Source organism: Corvus kubaryi, unplaced genomic scaffold, assembly GCF_017639235.1.
Source record: "Corvus kubaryi isolate FWS band 111438036 unplaced genomic scaffold, C.kubaryi_AGA036_p1.0 37264, whole genome shotgun sequence".
Lineage (NCBI taxonomy): Eukaryota > Metazoa > Chordata > Aves > Passeriformes > Corvidae > Corvus > Corvus kubaryi.
This window is the reverse complement of record NW_024581079.1, coordinates 3,063,574-3,087,871: the sequence shown is the minus strand read 5'-3', so window position 1 is coordinate 3,087,871 and position 24,298 is coordinate 3,063,574. Positions and strand designations below refer to the sequence as shown.

The following is a 24,298-nucleotide window of genomic DNA, read 5'->3' as shown; positions in this document are numbered from 1 at the left end:
GAGGCGATGGCTGCGGATCTGGTGGTGCTGCTCTGCCTGGCCGCCGCCGCGGCCGCCGTGGAAGGTGAGCGGCGACCGGGACTACCGGGAGCGGGTGGGATGCTGAGCCGAGGGTCCCTGCGCCGCCCGCGGCGTCTGCGTCTGGGGAGCAGGCGGGGAGCGACTCCCCCGCCGTAAGGCACCGGCACGGGGCTGGATCCCGGCCCCGTGGCCCCGGCCTCTTGTGGCAGTCCGGGGTACCCGGTCCGCGGGCGGTGCTGGCAGCCCGTGCCCTCGGGAGGGGGCCGGGGATGGAGGAGGGAACCCGCCCGCATCCGCGTGGGGCGAGCTGTCGCTCTGGCTCGGCTCCCCTTCCCTGCGGAGCCCTGCCCGGGGCCGCGGTGGGGTCACCTCCGGGGTCCCTTCTGGCGCCCGGGCCGCAGTGGGACGGTCTCCGGAGTCCCGTCAGGGTTCCCTCTGGTCCCCGGGGCCGCGGTGGGGCCGCCTCCGGGGGCCGTGGCGGTGCTCGCAGCCGCCTCTGCCAACCCTCCTCCTCCCAGCCCCGCGGAGGGTGGATGCGCCGGCAGCCGTGGGCAGGTGGTCTCCGTTTCTGGGTATGAACTGAGCCGGGGGGCGCTTGGCCCGGCCCTGGAGCCACAGAGCAGGTGCGTGCCCGTCCTCTCAGCGCAGTCCGTGCCGGTGGGCTGGGATCTTTTCCCCATCTCCAGCTTGGTCGTGGGATTTGCTGGGCAGCAGGACGGTGCCTGCAACCAAGACCCGGGCTGCGGGCGGTGGGCCTGGTGGGACAGCCAGCCCGCCCCAGCCTTGGTGCTGCGTCGCTGCTCCGTGCCCGGCATGGCTCTTGAAGTATTGCTTCTGTTATATTTCCTCTTTATTTTGCCACTGCCACCTTTCTTGCTGTTACAGCACCAGCTCGTGGCAGGGGCTGCCCAGCAGAGCTGGAGCGGTGGCTGCGAGCAGGGGACGTGGTGCAGCCCCTCGGCTGTGGGCAGCGAGAGGCGCGCGGCTGCGGGGAGATGATGATGCTCGGGGTCTCAGACCGCTGCCGGCCGCCGTGGGGCCGGGCCCTCCTCGGGGGTTTTAATGTCAGTATGGTTGTGGCTGAACTGCAAGCTGTCAGAGGTGGCAGGAGACTCCGGCGCAGCTCCGGGCGGCTAGGAGCTGGTTCGGGAGCCGGAATGCTGCTCCGGTGGGGTTTGGCCGCAGCTGCTCTCTGCTCGCAAGCACGGCTGCTGGATCGTGGCAGGCAGGCCCGCTTGCTGCAGCATCCCCTTCCCGCTGGCTTTTGGCTGACACAGGTGTTTGCTTTTCGTATTTCTGGGGCTGCCTCACGACATCTCTGTAGGAATACCTGGAGGTGGGAGTGCTGGTGCCATGCCGATGCGTGATGCAACGAGCGCGCGTTTGCTCGGCGGCGAAGCCGCACGTGAAGAGGCAAAACCTGTTAGCAGCGCTTCGCTTTGAGCGTCAGCGGATTGAGGCACTGCTGGAATTGCGGCTGGATAGGAGACCTCGGCTCCCTCCTGGTCTGAGGGCACTCCGGGGTGTCACCCAGGGTGTTCTCAGCTTGCTGGAGCTCTCCCCAGGAGCACCGGCGGAGTCGGTGTCCCTGCCCAGGACGGAACCTGTTGAGGAGTGGTGATATTTCTGCTCTGCTGAGGAATAGTAGTATCTTGGATAGTAAAGTAGTATCTTAGGAGAGATCTCAGATTTCAGGGAAAATTTTGGATGGGGAATTTCTGAGGTAGAGCAATCAAATCTGATTTGGAGTTAAGGCAAGAGTCTAATGATGTGGTTGTATAAAGAAAATGCCTTTTTTGGGGGTTTATTTAAATCTTACTGAATCTCTTGATGCAGAGGTTGAACTTGCTAGATTGAGACATGGTTTTCTCTAATGGATCTGGAGCATCTCCTAGGACCTGCCCTGCCCTGGGGTCTGGCTTTGCCCCTGGAGCATCGGCGAGGCTGGATTTGCCAGCAGCCCTCTCTGACGGCACGGCAAAGCCACGGCTGGCGCCCTGCTCTGCCCTGGGCTGCAGGAGCAGCTGAGCCAGGGATGGCTCCCTGCATCTCAAATCAGCCAACGAGACAAAAAGTCTTTTTACCGTGATGGTGGGGGAGGTGTCTGGGGGTCTGGACCCGGCTGGAGGGGGAGGAGGATGCATCTGGGGTCAGGGCTCGGGCTGCCTCCAAACCACTTCTCGTTATTCTCCGTAAAACCTTGCTAACTCATTGCCTGCGGCACGCAAACCTGGTTGTAATAGAGTCACTTATCTGACTTTTTTTATGGTTCCTTGATTTTTTACCAAATCCTGTGGCTTAGCTGGCCCTTTTCTGCTGGACAGCTGGATGTTTATAGTAATTTTAAAATTCTTTTTGTGGCTTGCGAAGAGGAAGAAGGATGTGAGAAGATGACAGCACCAAATACTCTGTCTCTCCCACACCCTGCAATCACTCAGAAGCCGCTCGCGTGCTCTCTCTCGTGTTAGCTGAACCAAATATAATCCATTTAGCATATAGAGAGGGTGGTAATGGACTGACGTTACACGTTTTAACTCGGGTTGGAGCTGTTGGTAGGTCAGATGGGGCTGATGTCCATTTCGGTGCAGCTCCTCCACGTACTCTGTTTCACCTGCCTGGCCTGCTCACCTCTCCACCATCTCCCTGCCTCGCGCCTGCTCTTTTAAAAGCCAGGTTTTTCTCTCTGTGCTTGCAGCATCACAATAAGGAGAGCACAGCAGGGAGGTGGAAAGGCCTGCTTGGGGCTGGTGGATCTGGCTTAGTTTTCCTCCCCCTGCTTATCCCCTGGCTTTGGAACTGCTGCCTGCGAGAGGAGCAGGGATGGGGTTTGACTGGAGAGCGACGTCCCTGCCTCCTCCTCCGTGCATGCCGCCTGCCCCGGGTGCCCGCTCTCCTCCCCCTTGGCTCGGGATGCTCACATCTGTTGCAGGCATCCTTTGGGCTTCCTGTGCTTCCGCCAGGCAGCGGAGCAGCGCCGGTGCCGAGCAGGCTGAGAGCCGGCGGCCGCCCTCCCTCAGCAGCAGCACCCTGTGCGCTCCCACCTCTGGCCCAGCTGCTCCACCCTGAGCAGAGCCCTTCTCAAGGGCTAGAAATAAGTCTTCAGGAGGGAATTTGCGAGTGAAAATGGTAACTTTCATGGGAATTTGCAAGTGCTGCTATTCAGGCATCCCTTCACTCTTGCTTTCTTTGCTCTAACTGGGGGAAAAAAAGAAAGCCCTAAGGGGAAATCCCTTATTCTTGGCGTGATGAGTGAGCCCAGATCTTGTCAGCCTGAAGGGAAAGTGTTTTGCCAAATAATGGAAAAGGGGCCCGACACTGCAGGTGCTTATGTTGCCTTTTTTTTGGATTAATTCCTGGTATCTCTGCTCGTGGAGTAGGTGGGGACTGTGTTTTCCTGTTCTTTTGGATATTGGAGTGCTGCATGTTCTCCCATGTATTAAGTGGCCCTGACTGCTGTGGCGTGAGCTGCCAGAGGGCTTGCAAGGTGTCCTCTCACCCATCCTGGGTACAGCTCCCGACACAACAGGACAGAGTAAAACCCTTCCACTGGCCTTAGAAATCAGAAGAAAGTACGGATGTTTGGTGATGAAGGAGGCCAGATATGTTCATCTGGATCCAGGCTACGGTGCTGAATAATAGATGTTTCTAGCAGAGGTGGGTTCTGTAAGCTAAAGAAATGCTCAGATTTGACAAAAAGGGGGAAATGGTACCTTGGGCAATGGGTAACTCGATGCTAATCAGGGCAGCAAAGTCTCGGAGACCCCAGCCCTGGTGCAGTGGGAGTGCTGTGGGATGAGGCTGATGGAAGTGATGCCCAGAGCAAGGCTGAGGCTCTTGTGGTGTGTGTGCACTGCGCTGGCTGAGTCCAGCCAGCTCCAGGGGGCTTTTTTTACCTCTCCCAGCTGTGGGTACCCCAAGCTCAGCGCACGTGGAAAGGGCTTCCTGCAGGAGCCCCAAACCTGTGTGATGCTGCCCGAAGGGCACCATGGTGCTTCGTTCCCTGTAAACAGACAGCACTGGTGTGAGGAGTCATTTAACAGCACAGCAAGGCCGGGTAAATAGCTGGGGTTGTGGGAGGGAATGCTTTCCCCAAATATTCATTAAGATTTGAAAGCGCATTTCAGTTTGACCTTGTTCTGCTGCGAACAGAGCTCGCAAGGGTTGCACGCATCAGTGCTTGGGCAAGGCAAATGTTAAGGTTGGATGTTGGCCGGGTGGCAATTTGGGAAGGCATCTGCTCAATTGGAATGGTAGGAGGTTGGAGTGAGTGCTGCTTACAGAGGTCCCGGGTTGGTGTGGGGGCAGAAGGGTGAGGAAAGGGATGGAGTGAGGGCAGAGTAGTGTCAGGAGAGAGCTGGGACCTTGGGTAGCCCTTGGACCCTGAGCTGGTTATTGCATTGTCTGGCTTTTAGGCATACACCCACAGTCTTTCCAAAAATGAGCAGCCTGAGAGGCTGCCTGGGAGCGTGCAGGGAAGGGAACAGGCATGGAGCGGATGCAGGCAGCAGGTAGAGGCCACACAGCCCTGTCCTTAGGGACAATGGGAGCAAACTCTTGCCCAAATCAGCTCCATGGCTTTCCAGATAAGTGGCAAGCATGGATGGGCTCCCTTCTTCCCTGTAAATGTTGTTCACAGCCACAGCTTTGTTTTTGGAGCTCTTTTATTTTCGTCACCATCCATTTTCCCACCAAGTCACATCATGAGAAACAGTGAGAAAAACAAGACACGTGTTTTGTAGGCACAAAAGGATCTGTGCTTTATTTATTTCTCACAACTTCTGAATTATTAAAGTGCGTTCAGGGGAGATTAACTTTCCCTGCTCAATATTTATTATTGTTTCATTTCCCTGAAAGTTGGAGCTACAAGACCTTTGATGAATGGGCTGGAAGGTTCTGTAGTTTCTCGATGGCTAATCTAAATACGTCCGTATCCTTTGCTGAAAAGCTAATTTGTAATTTCCTACGGTAATGCCGCTTAGTGAATTATAATGATACACCGGGGCCTGCTTTTCCTCCCGGCCCTCTGGCAGGGGAATAACGCTACCACTGGAAAACGGTGTGAAACCTGGAAACCAGCCATTAGTCCCCTAAATTTTCGGTCTAATAACAGGAGTCCAGAAAGCCTGTGCACCATCTGGTCTGTTTTCTCACGTCTGGGCTGGAGAGCATCCGTCTGCCCCACGTCGGTTCCAGGCATGGGAGGGGTACCCTGTGCTGATGCCACGACCCGCGGGTTTGCGTCAGCAGCCGGAGCTGCACACTATCCCTGCTTCTGGAAACCTCTCCCACCACCCCAATTATAACCAAGTGTTATCAGTCTTTTGAATAATTGAAGAGGCTTTCTGTTGAATATTTAATTACAATAATATTTGGTTAGCAGGGGTTGTTGGGCTCAGTTTGTGCAATTGAGAATTGCTGCAAGAAAGGCTGTTAAAAGAAAATGTTGTTGTCTATGATCATTGATTTATCTTTTTTTTCTTTTTAAGCTAATCAGTTACTTAGTTGAAATTGGTTAATTAGCTCAGCTCCATTAAGATTCTTTGGCATTTAAACTTGATGTTTCTAAATAATTATAGTTTTGCCTGCTAAGCCCACAACCCAGGGTGACCTAATTACTATTAAAGCAAGACGTGCTTTGGTCTGGCTTTAATAAGTTCCTGCTGGGAGCCCCGTGGTGAAAAATCACAGAGGCAGCAGTTCAAAGGGGAAGGGGCTTGTGCTGAGCCCTGGATGAGGAAGATGAGTGTCCTTCAGCCTCACTTCTTCCAACTTAAACCAGGGATGCTCTTGGTTTGGGAGGAGGGGAGTCCCAGAGCATCCCACGGTTGGCATCTCCGTACTGTGTGCTTATGTCACAATGGAAGGTCATGGCAAGCAGTCGTTTGGAAGAGGTGAGGGTTAAGATTGGTTTTAGTTAATTGGTGAGTGTTAATTTGGTTTTTTTCTCTTCTAAGACATTCCCCTTAATAAGCAGGTGAAGTCCTTCCAAGGTCCTTCCAGATTGGGGGGGAGAAAAAAAATACGGTATTAAGGTAATCTTGGTGATTTTTAACAGTATTAAGGTTATTTAGGTTATTACTAAGATCTAGTGGAAGTTGTCCCTGCCCATGGCTAAGAGGTGGAATGAGATGATCTTTAAGGTCTCTCCCAACCCAAACCATTCAGGGATTCTAGGATTTTATTTACTTACTTATTTAAAATTTGGAAATATCCAGGCCAAGTAAGTAGGCATTAATAAAGCCTCAGGTATGTGCTCGTTAGTAGTGAAGGAAATGTTTATTATCTGGGGAGGCATCCAGTCAGGGTTACTGGTGGTTGGAGCTGATGAAGCTTTGAGTTGTTACGCAAGGAGTAAAAGTGGTGGGTGGGAATAGGTAAGAGGCTGTGGAAATCCTCACTTCCCGGCTGTTTCCTGCCATCCTCGATGGGGGTTTCATCACGACTTCAAAGGATTGTTTTATGATGCTCTCTCCTCAAAAGCCCTTCTCTCATCCCACCTGCCTCTCCAATGCACTAGTACCCAGTGAGCCACATCCCAACAGCAACTGGGAACCAAGCTTTGGATTATTCAAACCCAACCAGCATTTTCCTTGGAATGCTCTGAGCACAGCTGGGTTTTAGTGTCTTTGCCTGGCTATATATTATTTTTTTTGAGGGGATGGGCAGCTTAGCTCACTGGATGCTCCCTGCTCCTGGCTCTGCTGTCTCCCAGGAAGCCTCTGCAGTCCTGCAAAGCCCAAGACCTGTTGCATGTCCACGTCTTTCCATCCCTTTCTCTATTTTCTTCCTGTTTGCAGGGCAGAGCAGGAGGACACCTTTATTTGCATGTCCTGGGGCAAAGCAAGGCACCTCCAACTTGGGGTGGGGGCTGCTTCTCCTTGAGCCCCAGAACCTGGGCATACAGGGCTGCTGTGTCTGCTTGGAGCAGAAGGTCGATGCCCCCGTGCCCTCTCTCTGCCCTGGGGTGCTCTGGGTGACCTGGCAGGTGACACCCAAAATGCAGCTGGGTGTGATGAAGCTGGGGGTGATGCCTTTTGGGACTACCTAAAATCAGAGGCCAGACAAAATTAAGAGAATAAAAGTGGTTATATTTATTGAAGGGCCTTCAGGTACATTAGGGCAGTCAAAGACTCCAGGGCCTACACCCAAATGGGCAATGGGGTCATGGGTTTTCATACTTTTATAAGTTTGGTCCATTTGTATGTTGGGGGTGAATCTTCCATTTACAGGTTCAGGTAATGAAGTCATTTACCCCAAGTTTGCTTGCCCCCCAACTCACTTTTGTTTACATTTCTCAGGGCCTGAGACAGTCAGGTGTCCTTGATTGCCAGGCCTAGAGAGGAATTGTTTTGTCTGACCAAAATAGGAGAACAGTAGCTAACACTCTGTATGGAGTTTAGAGTTACACACTAAAGATTGCAGGACATCAGAGGGACCTGGAGCTGGTGTTGGTCGCTTGTCTCCTGGTGCTAAAACCCCCACCACGGGTGGAGGGATGGAGCAGGGAATGGCAGTGTTTGAAGTTTTATGGAGGTTTTTCATTTCTTGTTCAGCAATCGGAGGCCGGGGACGGGCCTTTGATTACTCGAGGCCTCCGCTGGCTTCAGCCGCTTCCGTAGCCGCGGGGTTGGAGCCGGCTCATTATCATCCTCGCTAGGGCCCTGTTGATATGAGGATAATTGCATTTTGCTCAAAAGACATTAAATCACTGTGGAACAGGAAGAGGGGTGTGAATTACATCTTCCCCAGGAAAACTGGGAACTCAGCAGAAGAGTTGAAAGGGAAACACTGCTCTCAGGGGGCAGGAGGAGAACAGTGTGCTGTGGGGGGCTGCTCTGGGCCCACTGGGCATTCCCTGCCCTCTGGACGGGGAGACTGGGAGGGAGACAGCCTTTTCACCAAAAATCTGTAGCTTCTGGTTTCCAAATGCCCAAGGAACAGGATGGGCATGTAGGGAGAGAGCACGAGTGGGATGCTCTTGGAGTGCTCCGTTTGGTGCTGGCTTTGCTTTTCATTTGAAACAAATGTGTTTGGAAGTAAGAAAATTGTCACAATTGTTCTCTCAGAAGTGCTTCTGGTAATGGTTTTGACTAGTCCAGCACCTTTGCCTTCTGTGATGTACCCATGGAGCTGGAGAGGCTGCTCTCCAGCTCTCCAAACATAGCTCTCCAGCTCTCCCTGTGTTTGCCCTCACCATGTGGCCACTCCATCCCTGCTCTTCTGCTGTGATTATTTTTAATGCAGTTTTTATTTAGTCCTGGAAATTATGGGCATGAACTGGCTGCAAGTGAACCCAGAGCACAGAGCTCTTCCCCAGCCTGTGGAGTTTGGCTGAAGCTCTCCAGAAGCTCCACACAAGTGGATGAATCTCCTGGAGATCTGTGGCCTTTGCTGCCTGTGCTTTGCTTCTTGAGCTGAAGTTGCTGGTGGGGGTCTAAGTTGTTTGAGCCCATCAGGCTCTCAACAGAGGCACTGTGAAGTCACATACAATGATGTTATTGTGACCAGAGATGGCCTCTAAGGTGGTAATTTCTGGTTTAATGAAAGAAAGGAGGATCAGTTCTGTACCATGTTTCCTAGGGAGGGACGTGTGGCTCCTTGAGCCACGTGCATTGTGCCAGGTAATCTCCCTCTTGCTCAGTCAAGTGGAGAGAAGCTGCAGCTGTGCAGAACTAAAGGCATCAATGCCTTTTTCTCTGGACTCAGCTCAGGTCGAGCCCTCCTGAGCTCTGTCCATGGGCTGGCTGTGTCCCCCCGGCCCCTGGATGCTGCAGCCAACGTGGTGGAGGAGAGGAGGTGGCTGCTGGCTGGTGGGAGCTGTAAGGGCACGAGCTAATTGTGTTCAGCATCCTCCTAAAACTCAGCTTTTATTCTCATGGGTTATCGCCGCACTGGTGGCACTGCTGCGCGCCCACGGGAGGGAGGCTGCTCAGAGCCTGCCTCCAGAGCCCGCTCAGAGCCACCAAAGGCTGCTCCTTAACTTCAGCAGGCTCCTTAACTTCTCCTGAGGCAGGAGAAAAGGGGCTGCTTTGAGAAGGACGCTGTGTCCAGCCCCCTCTAGCTCTGCTTTGTGTGCCAGCGCTGGGCTCCGCTTGCTGATTGGGGATGAGGGAATCCCTGGTTTTGCATGGTTGGGTCCTTCACTTGTGGGAAGATGGTCTGGCTGCCTCCCACCAGTGGGAACCACTTGGCAGCATCCCCAAAAACAGTCCAGCTGCCTCCCACCAGTGGGAGCCACTCAACAGCATCCCCAAAAATGGCCCAGCTGCCTCCCACTAGTGGGAAGAGCTTTGGCAGCATCCCTGAAAATGGTCCAGCTGCCTCCCACCAGTGGGAGCCACTCAGCAGCATCCCCAAAAATGGTCTGGCTGCCTCCTACCAGTGGGACACACTCACATCATCCCCAAGAGAATCTTTTGTTAATAAATCCCACCAGCTCCCTGGCGAGGGGGCTTGGGGAGTGATGGGTGGGTGCCCACCTTACCCTGTGCCCTGGTAACTCCTGTGTTTTCCGACTCTGGACCCCTCCTGGCTGGCCTGTGTGGTCACTCTCATTTCCTGAGTCACCAGCCCAGCAGATTTTTGGAGGTGGTTCGCAGCAAGGCATGTTTTTATTTTGTTCTTTAAAGCTTTGCGGCGTTCAGGGGAAACTGGGATGTCTTTGAACCATTTAAAGTATTCCTAATAGGTTACCTTGAAAGCTTTCTGCAGTCTTGAATGAATCAAAGTGCAAATGTTTATAATGCAACACCCACACAGGCTGGGAGAGGAATTTTATTAAGGCAGGAGAGTCAGAAAACAATAATAATAAAACATGTTTTATGAAGTTGGTGAGAAACTTATAAACTAGGTGAAGTTTTACAGCAGATGAATTTGATACAAGTTGTAAATTTGAATTCCCAGGCTGGTCCTCAGGTCTTGCTCTTTATTACCTGAAATAACATTCTCCACTTTTAATAGCTGGCTGCGGCAGAGCGAGCGTGGTTTTATCTTTCTAAATGATCCACTGAGCGTGTCTTATAATCAAACTTGTGCCCATCCTCAAGGTTCCAGCCCTTTCCTCGAGCAGCGCAGCGGCTGTTGCCAATTAGCAAATTGCTGCTCTTTGCTTTGCTGTTACAGGGGGGGTATTGGGAATCCTTCCATACATCGCCGTGTCTGGATTCCTGACATTTTTTTCCTGCAGAAACCACCTGACTTTTTGATAAGAGAATGTTTTGTTAATACATCAGCAAAAAGGGACCGAAAGACGCTCTTGAAAAATCAGTGTTTTGCAGTATCAGCCTGCTGTGTTTCCCTGCTCCTGGCACTGCTGGGAGGGACAGGGGCATTTGCCAGGGCATCGTTGTGAGGGGACTGATGGCCTTTCAAGGTGTCTGGGCTCTGTTCCCATTTTTCTTTCCCATGTTTCCTTGAGAACTCCCCTTTTCCCAACAAAGTTTCTTTGTAGTGCAGTCGAGGGACCGGCAAGGTGTCAGAGCATGAGCTGCCTCTGTCTGTGTGCCAGGAGTGGCCTCCCAAGGGTGGCATGTGTTGACCTCCTGACTCCCCTCTCTTCCTCCAGCCCCTCTGTGCCACTTGGCTGTACCTGAGGAAAGGGTATAAAAATAGTTTCTCAGCCCCCAGTCCTGTCTGTGCACACAGCAGCAGATTATTCCTCTTGAAAAATAAGTGATTACTTAAGTAAAGCATTCGAGCTAATGGCCAGATTATTCCCTTTAAAATGGGAAAGTAATTAGGGATGTTTCTTTAATAGGCTTCCCACCCTTGGATCTGCTGGGATTAGCCTATGTGGGTGTGTAAATATTTAGTTTCCAAGGACTGTTGGTTTTTTTTTTTTTCCTTTCTTTTTCCCCCTCCCCTTCCTTGAAGTAACAGTGGTGATAAGCGACAGAAATGAGGCAGCAGCTGTGCTTGGATGCTTTCCCCAGCATCCACAATGTAACTGGAATTAAAGATGACCCTCAAAGGAAACCAAAATTGAGGTTCTGTTGGTGTGATGCACCAGGGGCTTCCTCTGTCTGTGTGTGGAATTGAAGAGAAGTCATTGGGTGCTGGGATGTTTGGGGTGATGGAGAACAAGTCCAGCCCTGAGTAAGAGCTGTGGTTGAGCACGGTGGGCTTGGTTGGATCTTCTGCCCCTGGCTGCCTGCTAGATGGAAGGAATTTTTGACCTTGTTTCCCTGTTTGGAGGTCTCTCTTTAACATCCAAACAATTTGGACTTTGTGCACCAAGGCGCTTTGATGTTTGGCTTCAAAACCGCGTCTTGTTTTGAAACTTGTTGCAGTGCTCACAATGTGTTGGTGAAGCTGGGAAGGCGAGCGAAAAGAAGCTGAAAGCAGAAGGAAAATATGCAATTAGATGCAAAAATGGTTTTAAGTGAGTGATGTGATGGAGTTGCAGATTAAAGGAACGGCTGGAACCAGTCATTCACGCAGCTCTCTTCAAGGTCTGCATCCCTGGAGACTCCTGCAGCTGGGGAGCATCGTGCCAAGCCAGAGGAGGCCAGATCTTGCATTCCCCCCCATCCATCCAATGGATAAATCCCAAGCCCTAGCAAGCCACCAGAAGAAAACCTGGCTCAGAAGAAAACCTGCACAGCCCCAAGTTGGAGCTGTCATTGATGTGCCATGTGGCTTTGGTCCCGTCCTGTTGCTGGGAAGTACTTAGGAGATGCTTCTGGGCCATTGGTGCTTCAAATCTTCATGCACCCCTAATTTTTCTTTCTGACAGGGGTTATTTATTGTAAGCATTAACCTGGAGCTGCTTTCAGGTGCCTCAGTCATTTTTTAAAGGCTGCATTTGTGCTGTTCAGCTGTTTTTGGCAACTTTGGGACTTTTTGTTTGCTTGCTTGCCTGCTGGAAAGCCTTCAGAGGTTGTTTAGGAGGCAAGGGGAGTCTGTAGATCCATCTTTTTTTTGTTGTTATTATTATTATATATTATTATAATTAAAACATATTTTTAGCAGCTGAAATTTGAACCTGTCTGGGTATTTATACAGCAAGATGTTTTGGATGAGGAATAGGCCAAGAGACTCATGTGGTCGGGGCCAATGTGAAACAAAAGAATCCATTTATTATCCAGGCAGGAAATTTGTTCCTCGGGATGTTGTAGCTGCAGACATAATGATTTCATTTCCTCTGGTTCACCCAGATTAATGGCTTGTGCTCTTTTGTTTGTGTGCCTGTGTTATTCCTGCAGCCTGGCTTCCCCTCCCGCTCCACGCCGGCGTGTGCGAACATGTGTGTGAGTGCCCTGGGCGAGGAGGGGGCACGGGGGTCTCCATGCTGCAGCAGGATGCTTGGCATGGAGGGGTGGGATGCTGGCAGAGCCAAGCAAAGCCCCAGGGACCACCTGGGGAATCCTTTCTGGCACGGATGGATGACCTGTCGGGGGGTCTTCTGCGTCTCCAGGGATCTTCTGCATCTGTGAGGTTTTTCTCCTGCTTACCTTTCTGGGGGTCTTCTCCTGCCGTGGTCACCAGAGCAGCCAGAGGTGTTCTCCTTTGAAGCTGTGATGGGAGAGGTGAGATGGAGTGTTTTAGACAAGCACGAATGTTGACCTTGTGGAAGGTGTGAGAGCAGTGTGTCTTCTCCACAGCCACGCTCCAGGATTTTTGTAGGTGTTGTGTACTCGGTGGGAAACCCAAACCTTTGCACCCTCCCAGACATCAGGCCAGGAAACAGCTTCTCTCCCCAGGGAGCTGTGCTCATGCTGATGCTCAGGGCGTTGGCTGCATGGGCAGGTTGGCTGGGTGAGCAGCTCCTTCCTGGCTCTGTGGGTTGGCCTTTCCTTCCAGGCTGGTCCCAGCCCCTCACAGGACCAGTGGCTGTCTGGGGGCCAGTGGTACTTACACTCTGTCCTTGATAACAACCCAGCAGACCCATCTTTGTGGACACTCCAGGATTAGCAGCAGCCTTAATCACTCCCTTTCTCTCTGAGTGTTTGCCTTTCAAAAGTGATGCGACAAGCAAACGGTGCCTTTGTGGGGATCCTTGTGGGGTTTTGGCACAGAGCTTTTAATTTACTGTATGCAGCATGACCCGGCCTTCTGTTCTGGATTAATCTGGAGCAACCTCGTGGAGTGGGAAGCACCCGTCTGTGAGGAGGAGTTCAGCGTGGTGCTGCCTAGGATCCACCTGGAGAGGGATTGGTGACCATCTTGCTGCCCCCATGCCTGGCTCTTCCTCTTTCCCTTCTTTAGGTGTTTCTACTCTAATTTGGGGGAGGAGAGTTTCTTCCACCTCTTCTGGAGGAGGTTTTCTAGCAGGGGCATAACTCACTGAGGGAAGACCCTCTTGGCCGTCGAGGTGCATGTGCCACCCCTGCTGCCATCTGTCTGGGGCCTTGGTGCACCGATCCCATCTTGGACATGTGTTGCACCTTCTTGCTTTTGTTCTCCTGAGCTTTTCTGCCATGAGGGGTGCGAGCCCACCATTCAAATGCTGCAGAGGAGAGGAATGGGAAACTCCTGGTACCCTGTCAAGCCCTGGGCTCTTTCTTCCCACTTGCCTGCCCTCCCAAATGGCTCCCGTGTCGCCCAGGTGACAGAGTTTGCGAGGATGTGACAGCTCCGTTGCGCAGAAGATGATGAACAGTAATGAGACCCAGAGCACAATGTGCACTTAAAGTGATTTATTTCAGCAAGGAAACCACAATCAGGGAGGATGGGTCACCGTCATCAGGAGAAGAGGTGGGTATGGAGATGAGCTTCAGGGGAACTTTATCATCAACCAGCAATGCTTTAAAAATGAGCAGAGCTGGTGTTGCATGAAATGGAGCTGTGCTGGTGGTGCCGGGACCATCCCTCACCTGCAGTGGATCACGGGCACTTCCTGGGCTTTGGTCAGTGACTGGGCTGGCTGACTGGGGCACTTCTCCTTGGTTACCTTCCTGCAACCATGCTGAAGTTTTTTGGCGAGGTGTCACCCGTGTGTAAAGTCAGCATTTGGGAAGGAGACTGTCCTGAGGAGGAGGGGGAAAAAATCCCTGAACCCTCCTTGGCGCGGCTCCCGGCACGCAGATGGCCGTCCTCATGCTGGAGCCTTTTCCCAGCTTGCGCAGGCGCTGGGGCTGGAGGCAGGGGTGTGCCAGGCAGGCGGGCTGCCAAGCAGCACCTCCTGCCAGCATCCTCCTCTTCCTCCTCCCCTTCCTCACCCCTAGGGCCCGTGGGAGCTGCGGTTGTGCAGCAGCTCAGCTGGGCACTGCAGCTTGCGGGAAAAGCTCAGCATAAGAATGGCCCTGAGCAAAATCTTGTGATTTAAGGTTGACTTAGAGGAGTGCTTGTGTTCCTCCCTTCTCACAGAAGAGGCTCTGGATGTGGGGGGACCCTTTGTGCTGCCTCTGTGCTGGCATGAGCTGGGCAAGGCAGACAGCTGTTTGCCCGCTGCTTCCAGCACCATTTGGATGATGCACCATGAGGTTACAACAAAGGGTCCTGAACCTGTTGATGAAGAGCATCTTCCAAGGTGATTACAGTCCCTGGTAGTTGTTGGTGAATTTGGGCAAGGATTTAACCCGGCCCCACTGGCCCGTTGGAGCTGGCACCTTGTGTGAATGAATGGGTGTTTGGAAATCTTGGCCAACACAGACCAGCTGTGTGTGTACATACCTAAAGGTGGCTCAGACTGATAGGAAAGCTTTTTGGATAGGTTGCAGGATAGTTACAGATCCTGGCTGCTTCTTGTTTTGTCCAAATCTAAAAGTGAAGAAGAAGAAGAAAAAAAGAAAGGCAAAGCTGGGAGAGCCCAGGACGAGTTTCCAGGGCATTTAGGGAAGTGGCATTTGGATGTGGAGCCAGAGCAAAGAACCCAGCAGGGTCTGCTGATGGGGTGCTCTGCCCTTTCCAATGGACCTGTTGCCTTTGCTACATCCCTTTCGGATGGTGGGGGGGACTGGGTGGGTGATGGGCTTCTCCACCAAGGCATTCCCAGGGACGCAAGGCAGAGCCTTCCCCCATCCCGTCCGTGTCCTGACGGAGGCTTCCCTGTGCTGCCAGCAGCCCCGTGTGCTGCTGTGGTGGCACAGATTGATTTGCCTTTGCCTCTCGCGCTCTTTGCCTCGTTTGCACTCGCGGGCTCACTCCATATGGCGCAGGAGCCGCAGAGACGACGCTCGGCACGGCCGGCGCCGGGCTGGGGGGCGGCGCGGGAGCCGGCGCTTTTGCAGCTTGCTCCGTTTGAGGTTCAATATTTCCACCTCCTCCCCTTGACGACTCTGCTCCCGCAGCTGCGGATCGCTTGTCGTCTCCAGCTCGGCCGGAGCATCTCTGTGTGATTCCACTCTCGCCCTGCTGCTTTCCCTCTTCTCCCCCGGAGATCCCCTGTGCATGCGTAGAACAGAAATGCTATTTTTTAGTTTTTGCTTACTCATGAAACTTTTGGCTGGCCCCCCAGAAGGCTTTAGTATGTGCCAGAAGCTGCATTAAAAAATAGAGGATCAGTCAGGCTGCAGCTGGTCTGTGCTGGGGTGAAAAGTGAGGCTTTTCCCCCAGGTGTTGGTGACTGGGGGAGCAGCAAGCCCTCGGCTGCACTGGGAGCAGTTGTGCCCAGGCTAAGCTTGAGTCCCCTGGCGGTGCTTGCTCTGAGCAGTCTGTCATGTTTGTGGCTCACGCAGAATCCCTCTGACATTTTAAAATAAGATCTAGTAAATAGGAGCTGGGCGGTGCCAGGTGCAGCTCTGGGCGCGAGGGCTCTGTGACAGCAGGGCTGGCATTTCAGATTTAGGGCTCCACGAGACGCCTGTTTCTGTAGAGAACGCGAAGCTTTTCTGGAGAACGTGGTCCAAGACAGTGACTCATCCTGAATATCTAAAGATGTGATGATGTGTAGGGAAACGCAGGATAAATGTTTTGATTTTTCAAGTTTTCCTCACAGGCGGTGCTACCCTGGAGTAAGGCAAAATAAATCCAGTGGGGAAGGAGAGCTGTGGGAACAGGGAGAGACAGGTCTGGCACATGAATTCACCCAAGCTCAGTGCACCCACTGTACTCCAGCACTGGAAGTTGGCTTTGTAGCCAAGCACGTGCCCCTGTAAGACATATGTGAGCCTGCTGCTGGGGAGATCCCCTGCAATCCTATGGGTCCCATGGATCCAGGCATGAAGACTGTGTATCCTTGTAATTCATCCTAGCCCATGTAATTGCAGCTGCTATTGATGTTTATGGCAGCTCTGTCTTCTCAGGTGACTAATTCTGTCTTTAGAGGCTCTCATTTCCAAGAGAATCCCAGCTGATAAGGAGCCCACTTCCACAGAACTCGTTAGGCTTCAATGGCCCTTGTCTGCAAAATCTCACACGCCGCTTGTATTTATTGGTTGTTATCTCTTTTTGGAGTTCTTTGCTTTCTGATAGTGTAATGAAGTTCCCTTTTCCCAAGAGAGGAGCTCCTGGCAGAATGTCCTCGTGGGTGAGCTCACTTGCTTCCATTGAACCTGGCTGGAGCACACCACATGCAGCCAGTGTGGGTACTTGGATGTTGACCAAGATGTGAGCTACGGAAAAGTAGCGGAAAATAGGAAGTTGTTGGCATCATTACCCAAAAATGTTTGGATTATTCTCAAGACTTTGTGCTCCCCCAGGATGTTTGATGGGTTGGAGTTCTGGATCCTTCTTGTTCTCTCAGCTGGTGAGATGGGTGTCCAAGCCAGCTGGTCTCCACCCAAAGAGTCCAGTGATGCGAGGCCGCTGTGCCCAGCCTGTGCTGGAACCACCTGACTACATGGACAAGGGACAGAGTGTCTCCAGGCACCCGACCTTCAGCCTTCATCTGCTTTGCCCTGTGCTCCTGAGGGTGATCTCATGGATGCTGAAGAGCAGACGAGTGCTCTGCCCTACCTAAGCGATCCTTCCTTCAAACCAGACCTTCTCCCCCACTTAGCTGGACCTTCTCTGAGGCAGTCTCACAAAGCTTTTTGGAGGTTAAGGTTTCTGGGAGAGCCTCTGCCCATCCCTGGTTGGCCGAGTTCCTCTTCCACATCTTGTGCAGGATGAAGTGAGTTACATGCCAAGCCTGACATATGGTGATTTCTGGGGCAGGCTGCGGCATTCTGAGAGGATTGCTGGCAACCCAGCCCTGAGAAAGCAGGGATGGAGATTTAAATGCATAGTGACATTGTTCTGGAAAATGTTCTCCTCAAAGACAACCACATCATCTACCTGCCCCGGATGGCCCCTTGGCATGGCTGGGTCTGTCTTGGGGGGCCAGGGTGTTCATTAAAGTGCTCTCTCAGCCCTCGGTGCTGCTTGACTTTGAGTTGCCAAACTGTAAACGATGATGTACGGACGGTGATCTGTGCGTATGGTGTGTGTGGATTTTGGGTATCCAGGGCCTGTGTGCAGTTATAAAAAGTGTGATATCAGCAACCGATTCTGTCATGACAGGAGCAAATGAGTTCCTGATATTTGAAAACTTGTTTCCAAATTTTCTAAAATAGGTTTGCAATTTGGAAAACAAAAGGTATTGAAAGCCTTATCTTTTCTCTCTTATCTTTCCATTTGATTCGGTCCCCTTTGTTTGTTTTTTTCCTGTGATGTGTGCATTTTTGGGTAATTCTCTGTCATTTCCTTCCCTTTCCCTTATCTCTCCCTCTGCAGTTCTCTCTCTTTTCCTCTCTATCCCTCTCCCCCTCTCCCTCCCCTCGGTAATTTATTTGCAGGCGGGTTGTCTCTTTGATTTACTGTCTCTCTCCTCGGTAGGATTATGATAAATGGATTGTATGGCTTCTTCTGAGCTTGTCCAACATCACGTATCCACGCTGGGTCAGGTCCCTTTGGAGCCTGGAAACCGAGGGGAGATGCTGGGGCTGGAGGTGGAGTGAGAGTTGTAAACAGGACTTGATGACTTTGCATCACCTCCTGAACTTTTTTTGGCTGGGGTTTGGTTTGGGTTTTTCTCTTGCCACGCGTGTGTGTGAATGCAGAAATAGATCAGGTGTTTGATTGGGCGCTTTCAGGCACATCAGCCAGCGTATTTCAATTTAGTGTATCCTGATGTGGGGAGTGTTTGCCACTTGCAATTAGAGCGTTTCATCCCGCGGCGCAGCAGGCAGCGCTTTATTGATAAAGTTGTTCTGTAGTTGCTGAGCAAACACCCCCAAATCTGAGCTTCATTAAGTTATCGCCTGCCCTGCTGCGATGCATCTTCATTGCGCGCTGAAATCCGTGGCATTGACGGGGGATCCCGGAGGAGGCCGGGACTGTGCTGTGCAGCCACAGCTTAATGCATCCCATCACAAATTGACACAGCACGCTCGTCCTTGCCTGATATATAGAAATTCCTTCCCTTTCCTGCTGGAAGTGAGGGGATTTTTGGCCACCGCAGATCTCCTCACGCTGGCAATGGCTGGGATGTCTTTGCAGAGCAGGCTCGGCTGCTCCTCTCTCCTGAGAGGTTTGCACAGACCCTTAAAATACAGGAGGGCAGTATTTTGTGTTGACTTGTTGTTGTTCAGCGCATCCTCCCCCTCCATGTCTGGGTTTGTTACTCGGTGGGTAATCCTTCATAACGAACCCGCGGGAGATTGATGGGGAGAGCTCGTTATGCACTTCCAGAGCCGTTCCACCGCCGTTCCGTAGCAGCAAAATGCACCATTAAAGGCAGAGAGCCCTGGGAATGATGGCACGTAATTAGTTGTTGCTGTAATATTTTTGATTGAAAGCGCAGAGATGCTGGGAGCGGCTTTGGGAAGTCGGTGCTCTCAGGAAGCTGTGAAGAGCAGCAGCTCTTGCCAGAGGGGAGAGGCTGATCCTGCTCGTACCTTTGCCGCCGCTCCAGTGCTGTAATTAAACCATCTGGGAGATGCCACAGGCTCCTGCTGCGCAGCCGCTGGCTCCGGCACGGCAGCGCTCCCCTCACAGTTCCAAGCAGGAACCAAACAGGGGGAGTCCTCCAGCATTTCGGGTGGGATGTGCCTCCAGCAGCTCACTGCCTTAATCCATGTGGCAGAGCTGTATGGATTTTGTATTCCTGCTTTTTCCCCATCTGAATTTCAGGATATATTAAAAACTTGCACAGACAAACATGGACTTGTGGTTGGAAGTGTGGTCATAGAGAGGAACCTGGAATTACTCAGGCAACTTCCTGGTGTGTGCTTGAACGCTTTCATGGAATCACAGAATCCCAGAATGGTTTGGGTTGGAAGGATCTTAAAGCTCCTGTTGTTCTACCCCTGCCATGGGCAGGGACACCTTCCACTCTCCCAGGCTGCTCCAAGCCCCATCCAAACTGGCCTTGGACACTGCCAGGGATCCAGGGGCAGCCACAGCTTCTCTGGGCACCCTGTGCCAGGGCCTCAGCACCCTCACAGGGAAGAATTTCTTCCTGATATCCAACCTAAATGTATTCTCTGTCAGTGGGAAGCCATTCCCCCATGTCCTGTAACTCCATGCCCTTTTCCACAGTTCCTCCTCAGCTCTCTTGGAGCCCTGTCATGTGCTGAAACACCAATCTATGATCATCCTGGAGCCTTCTCTTCTCCAGGCTGAACAATCCCAATTCTCCCAGCCTTACCTCATAGCAGAGCTGCTCCATCCCTCTAGCTATCTTCTTGGCCTCCTCTGGACTCTGTCCAAGAGCCCCATGTCCTTCCAGAGCTGGACACAGTGCTGCAGGTGAGATATCACCAGAGTGGAGTGGAGGATAAATTGATCTGTGGGAACAGTGAGAATTAAATTCAGTTCTATTGGCATCGAGAGGTGCGATGCACACCACGAGTGTATGGAGTGGTGATGCTGGAAGCTGTGGTGCCACCTGCACACGGGCATGGCTTGGAGTCACGACAGCCCCGGGAAGGCAGAGCTTGCGATACCATAGCGGTTGATGTTATTTAGCACTAGGCTTGGGAATAAAGCGTCTTGGCTCTGTTTCCCTGTCATTCCCTTTCCCTGGTAATGTCACCAAACTTGGACAGAAGCTTCCCAAGCTGTGCACTTGCCTTGGGCTGATTTTGCTGAAGCTCTCGGAAGGGAAGGAAGAGGTAGGAAGCAAGCTTGGCATTTATGAGCGTGAAATAGAGGGCAAAATATAGTGCTTTCCTTATGGAAAAGAAGTCTTGCTATTGTTCCCCTTCATAAAACCACGCTGTGGGGCTGGGGCTGCCCAGGGACCTGCTCTGGGGCTGGACTGTGCGCTGACCCCATTGACACTTGCTGAGGCACATCAGGATTAGTCTCTGAGGATCCCACCTGTGGAGCATCCTCTGCCCCTGGACCCAAGCCCTGTGTGCCCTGCCCCACCCCTCACTCAGCTGCCCTCCTGCCTCCCCTCCCTCCAAAGGCTCAGCTATCACCACCCACCTCTCTGCTCCCCACGCATCTTGGGGGGCTTATTTCCAGCAGCTGGCATCCTTTCCAAATCTCCCTCTCCCCATCTGTTGTTATCAAGCCTCCTCTCTCCTTATTTTGCTTAATTTCTATCTTTTTCCTCTTGGTTGTCTTAGACAAGCCTGTGTCTCTCCACATATGCCCAAGCATTTGCTTTCGAGTGCCTTAGGCTGGTTCCTGCCGTTATCTTCTTGCAGGAGGGAGGGAGCTGCTGTTCCTTGCTTCGGGAGAGGGACCCGAGGCAGTTACTGAGGAGTGATTGTAGAAGTGTCTGTGGCATCCCTGAGCAGAAAATTTGTTGTTGTATCTCTTTCTTTCCAGATAACAGCGTCCAAATGCGATTGGGTTGGGTTAGTTTGGGTTGGCCGCCTCCCTTTGTGTGTCTGTGCCTGCAGCCAGATCCTGCTCCCTGCTAGGGAAAAGTGACACCTTCTCACGGCATGAGTGGCAAGAGCCTGCCGTTGGGAGGTCTGAAATACGGGTTTCAGGCTGGGAATTTCGGGAAATAAGTTCTGCTTAATTTTGGACAGTTCAGAAAGGTTTTTCTGGAAGAGGCTTCAGTCCTGCGGGAAGGGTGGTTGGCAAGACGCATCAGCTGGTGTGAGATGAAGGCTATTCTCGCCCAAATAACTTATTTTTTCCTTGCTGTTGGAAGGATGCCAGCCCATCCTTCACTCCTCTGAGGCGCAGCTTATCCTGCCGCAGGCGTCATCCCTGGCCAGGTTTGCCCGGGAGGGTGTGGGGAGCCCGGGACAGCAGCGAGTCCTCCCTGCCTGGATCGCGCGGGTGCCATCCCAGATGGATGCGCTGCGCAGCACGGGAAGCTGGTGCATTCTAATTGCTGGCATCTTTACTTGTTATGAGTGTAATTGTGAGTAGACGTTTGTTTTTGTATTGATAATTAGGGACTGGAACAGATGGCGAAGGCTTAGTTTAAAGTAATGTGTCCATTAAAGAAAATCTACTGTATACAGCTGAAGATTCTTCACTCCAAGAAAGCTCAGCTCTCTGTAGCAGAGCTCCTCTCTCCCTAATGAGGGCTTGGGCCATCACAGCCTGGCCAGCAGAGTCTCTGATCCTGGAGACTTCTCCCAGCGAGCGTGCTGAGCTCCCTCCCGACCACAGAGCATCCCTGGGTACCCGCTGTGCCCACGTGCAGGTGGGCAGGTGTGGAGGGAAATGCTGGAGGAGCGGTGCCTGGGGCAGGTGAGGGGGTGGCAGTGTCTTGGGCACGGAGCCTGGCACGGTGGGGCCGCTGGGTCCAGGTGACAGGTGACTCGGTTCACTCTACGTGGGCAGCAATGCTGTGCTGGATGTCGGAGACACAGGGAAAGGATGTACCCCTGGGGGTTTAATTAATACCCTGTGCCAATTAATGAGGACTGGTCCTCACGGAAGGGCGAGGCAGGTGGGAAGGGGAGGTGCGAGGTGTCCATGTGGCTTCTCTACTCATTAGGGCTGCTCAGGCACTGATCTGCACTAATCCCCTTGTTAGCAGCATTCCCTGCCTGTCCTCCTTGCCCAATCCCAAGTGATGGATAGGTGGGGGGGTGATCCTGTGTCCCCCAGCCTGTAGGGATATTTTGGGGGTGTGGGTGCTGGGATCTCTGTCTTGTTCCCACTTTCTCTGCTAGGATTTGGGATCTGCAAACCCTCTCCTGCTGAAGCAGGGTGCTCAGCAGTCATAGCCCCGAGCAGCCTGTCCATAAATGCCCCACCAAGGTCACAGTGTCACTTTTTCATCCCAGAAAATGAAGTAAAAACCAAGGTTTCCTCCAAGAGGAAATAGGAGAGGTCAATAGGAAGCTGCTGAGCCGTGTCCTTCTGATGCCGGTGCCTCTGCAGTCACAGGGTTGGGTGAACTCAGCAGGAATTTGAACTGGAAGGGAGGGAATTAACCATCTTACTGTATTTAACAAAAAACTCCCAAATTAACCATTTTGCCAGTTTATGGATCTTCTTGTCTGTGGCAATGTCCTTGAGGGATAGGACAGGATCTGAGCAGGAGATGGTCTATAGGGGGTCAGGCTCTCTTCTTCCTTTGCTTTGCAAACTGCTTTGGGAACATGGAGCCATGGGAGTGCAAGTGTTGTCCACAAAAATGGGATCCCCTGTGCAGCAAGCCAATAACTACACACTTGAGAGAGACATTGATTATTTATCTCAGAGTTGCCCAAGCCTGGGTGCTCAGTGGTGTTCAAGCACCCCAAAAGCTTTTTACTATTTATACATTTTAGCTATCAAAAGAATTAGCATTTATTGGCTACAATATTCTCTTACTAATTAGTATTTTATCTTCTACTGATTAACTATTCTCTCCTGCTAATTAGTCCAGGTGCTCAGTCTTTCTCTTCTTTTGGGTCAGTGGTTTCTTGGGTCAGTGGTCCGAGAGTCGGTGCTCATGATCTGCCCCTGCCAGAACTGCCTTTGACCCATCAGAGCTGATTTCAGCACAGTTGCTGGGTTGCCTTTATCAGTTTCTTCCTTGTCGTGGGGGTTCTGCCAAATGTCCTTGTGGCCTCTAAGTTCTGCATTCTGTGTGCCCACTGTCAGTGGCACATCCTTCTCCCCAGGCACTGTCCAGGACTGAGATCACTGAAACGTGTGGAGCCCTAAACCTTAGCAAGGCAATTCTACCAACAAGGAATTTCTCTTTCCAACACCAGGACACCACTTAGAGCTCGTGAGCTGTTGTTGCACGGCTTAAATCTCCTTTCTTGTTGATTAGGCTTGAAAGCTACAAAGGTCAAGCACTAATGAGCATCCTTTCTTAAGAAAATTTTCCATATTCCACATTTTGCAACACAAGCTCTGCATCTGCAGTGGAAACTTCTTGAGTGCGACCTCCCTGGCCACAGAATCACCTTGGGACTCCAGAAGCATCCAAAGAGAAAGCTTCTCTTGGTTCCTTTCCATGTATTCATTTATTGTTAATTAATTTCTCTATTTACTTAATTATTTTGAGGTTTTTTTAAGCATTGCTGCTGTGCTTTCTTGCTTCCCTTCCAGCACGTGGAGCCTTTGGGGAGGAACTCAAGAGAAGGGAAGGGGTGAGACTTTGGGAGGGCTCCTGGCGAGTGTCATCTTGGAGCAGAGCTGGTCCTCGTGTGCTGCCGTCCCACAGGGCAGCTGTGCTTTATCAAAAGTACATTCCTGTGTCAAAGCCCGGGGAAGGAAGCTGAAAGTGTGTGGAGCAGGAAGGGAGATGATGGAGTGAAAAGCCTTTCTGAATAAACCTTTGGAAGAAGTGCCCTTCCTGTAATGGGGCCTGTCCTTATTTATCACAGAGGGTGGATGAGCCAGCTCAGGTCCCAGCCTGACCACGGTCCCTGTGTCTCCTTGTTCTTCCCTGCCCCAGTTTCCCCTGTGTGGCACAAGGACACTCTGCTTGCTTTGGGGGAGAACACCAAGTGTTTTAGGGGCTCTCAGAGCATCCCTCCCCACTGGCAGGGGGCACTGGGAGATGTGTGCATGGCCTGTTGCTTCCACCTCCTCATCCATTTATGCCTGCACACATCTTCCTGCTCATTTGAAGGGCTGTTACAAGGATTAATGGCTGTCTAATTAGGGGCTGGGCTGTTTGGAAGGGAAGGAAGGCCTGGAGGTGGTAGGAAGGTGAAGGGTGGTGAGAGTAGAACCTTGCTGGAGGCCTGGAGCACAAGCCCCCGGCCCCATTTCGTCAGGGGTCTGGAGTGACAGGACACAGGGAATGGCTTCCCACTGCCAGAGGGCAGGGATGGATGGGATATTCCCTGTGAGGGTGATGAAGACCTGGCACAGCTTCCTAGAGAAGCTGGGGCTGCCCCATCCCTGGAAGTGCCCAAGGCCAGGTTGGACAGGACTTGGAGCAACCTGGGACAGTGGAAGGTGTCCCTGCCCATGGCAGGGGTAGCACTGGATGAGCTTTAAGGTCCTTCCAACCCAAACCATTCCTGGATTCCACGATTTAAGGCTG

At 52.1% G+C, this 24,298-nt stretch overlaps 1 protein-coding gene across 1 annotated transcript in view; it reads left to right on the top strand.

The window, feature by feature from the left end:
* Window positions 1-6: 6 nt before the first annotated feature.
* Window positions 7-24,298, top strand: part of EPHB1 (EPH receptor B1) — an 80,284-nt gene continuing 55,992 nt past the window's right edge. The window contains exon 1 of the mRNA XM_042024691.1: window positions 7-64. Coding sequence (XP_041880625.1) covers window positions 7-64 — 58 coding nt within the window. The remainder of the gene's footprint in view (window positions 65-24,298) is intronic.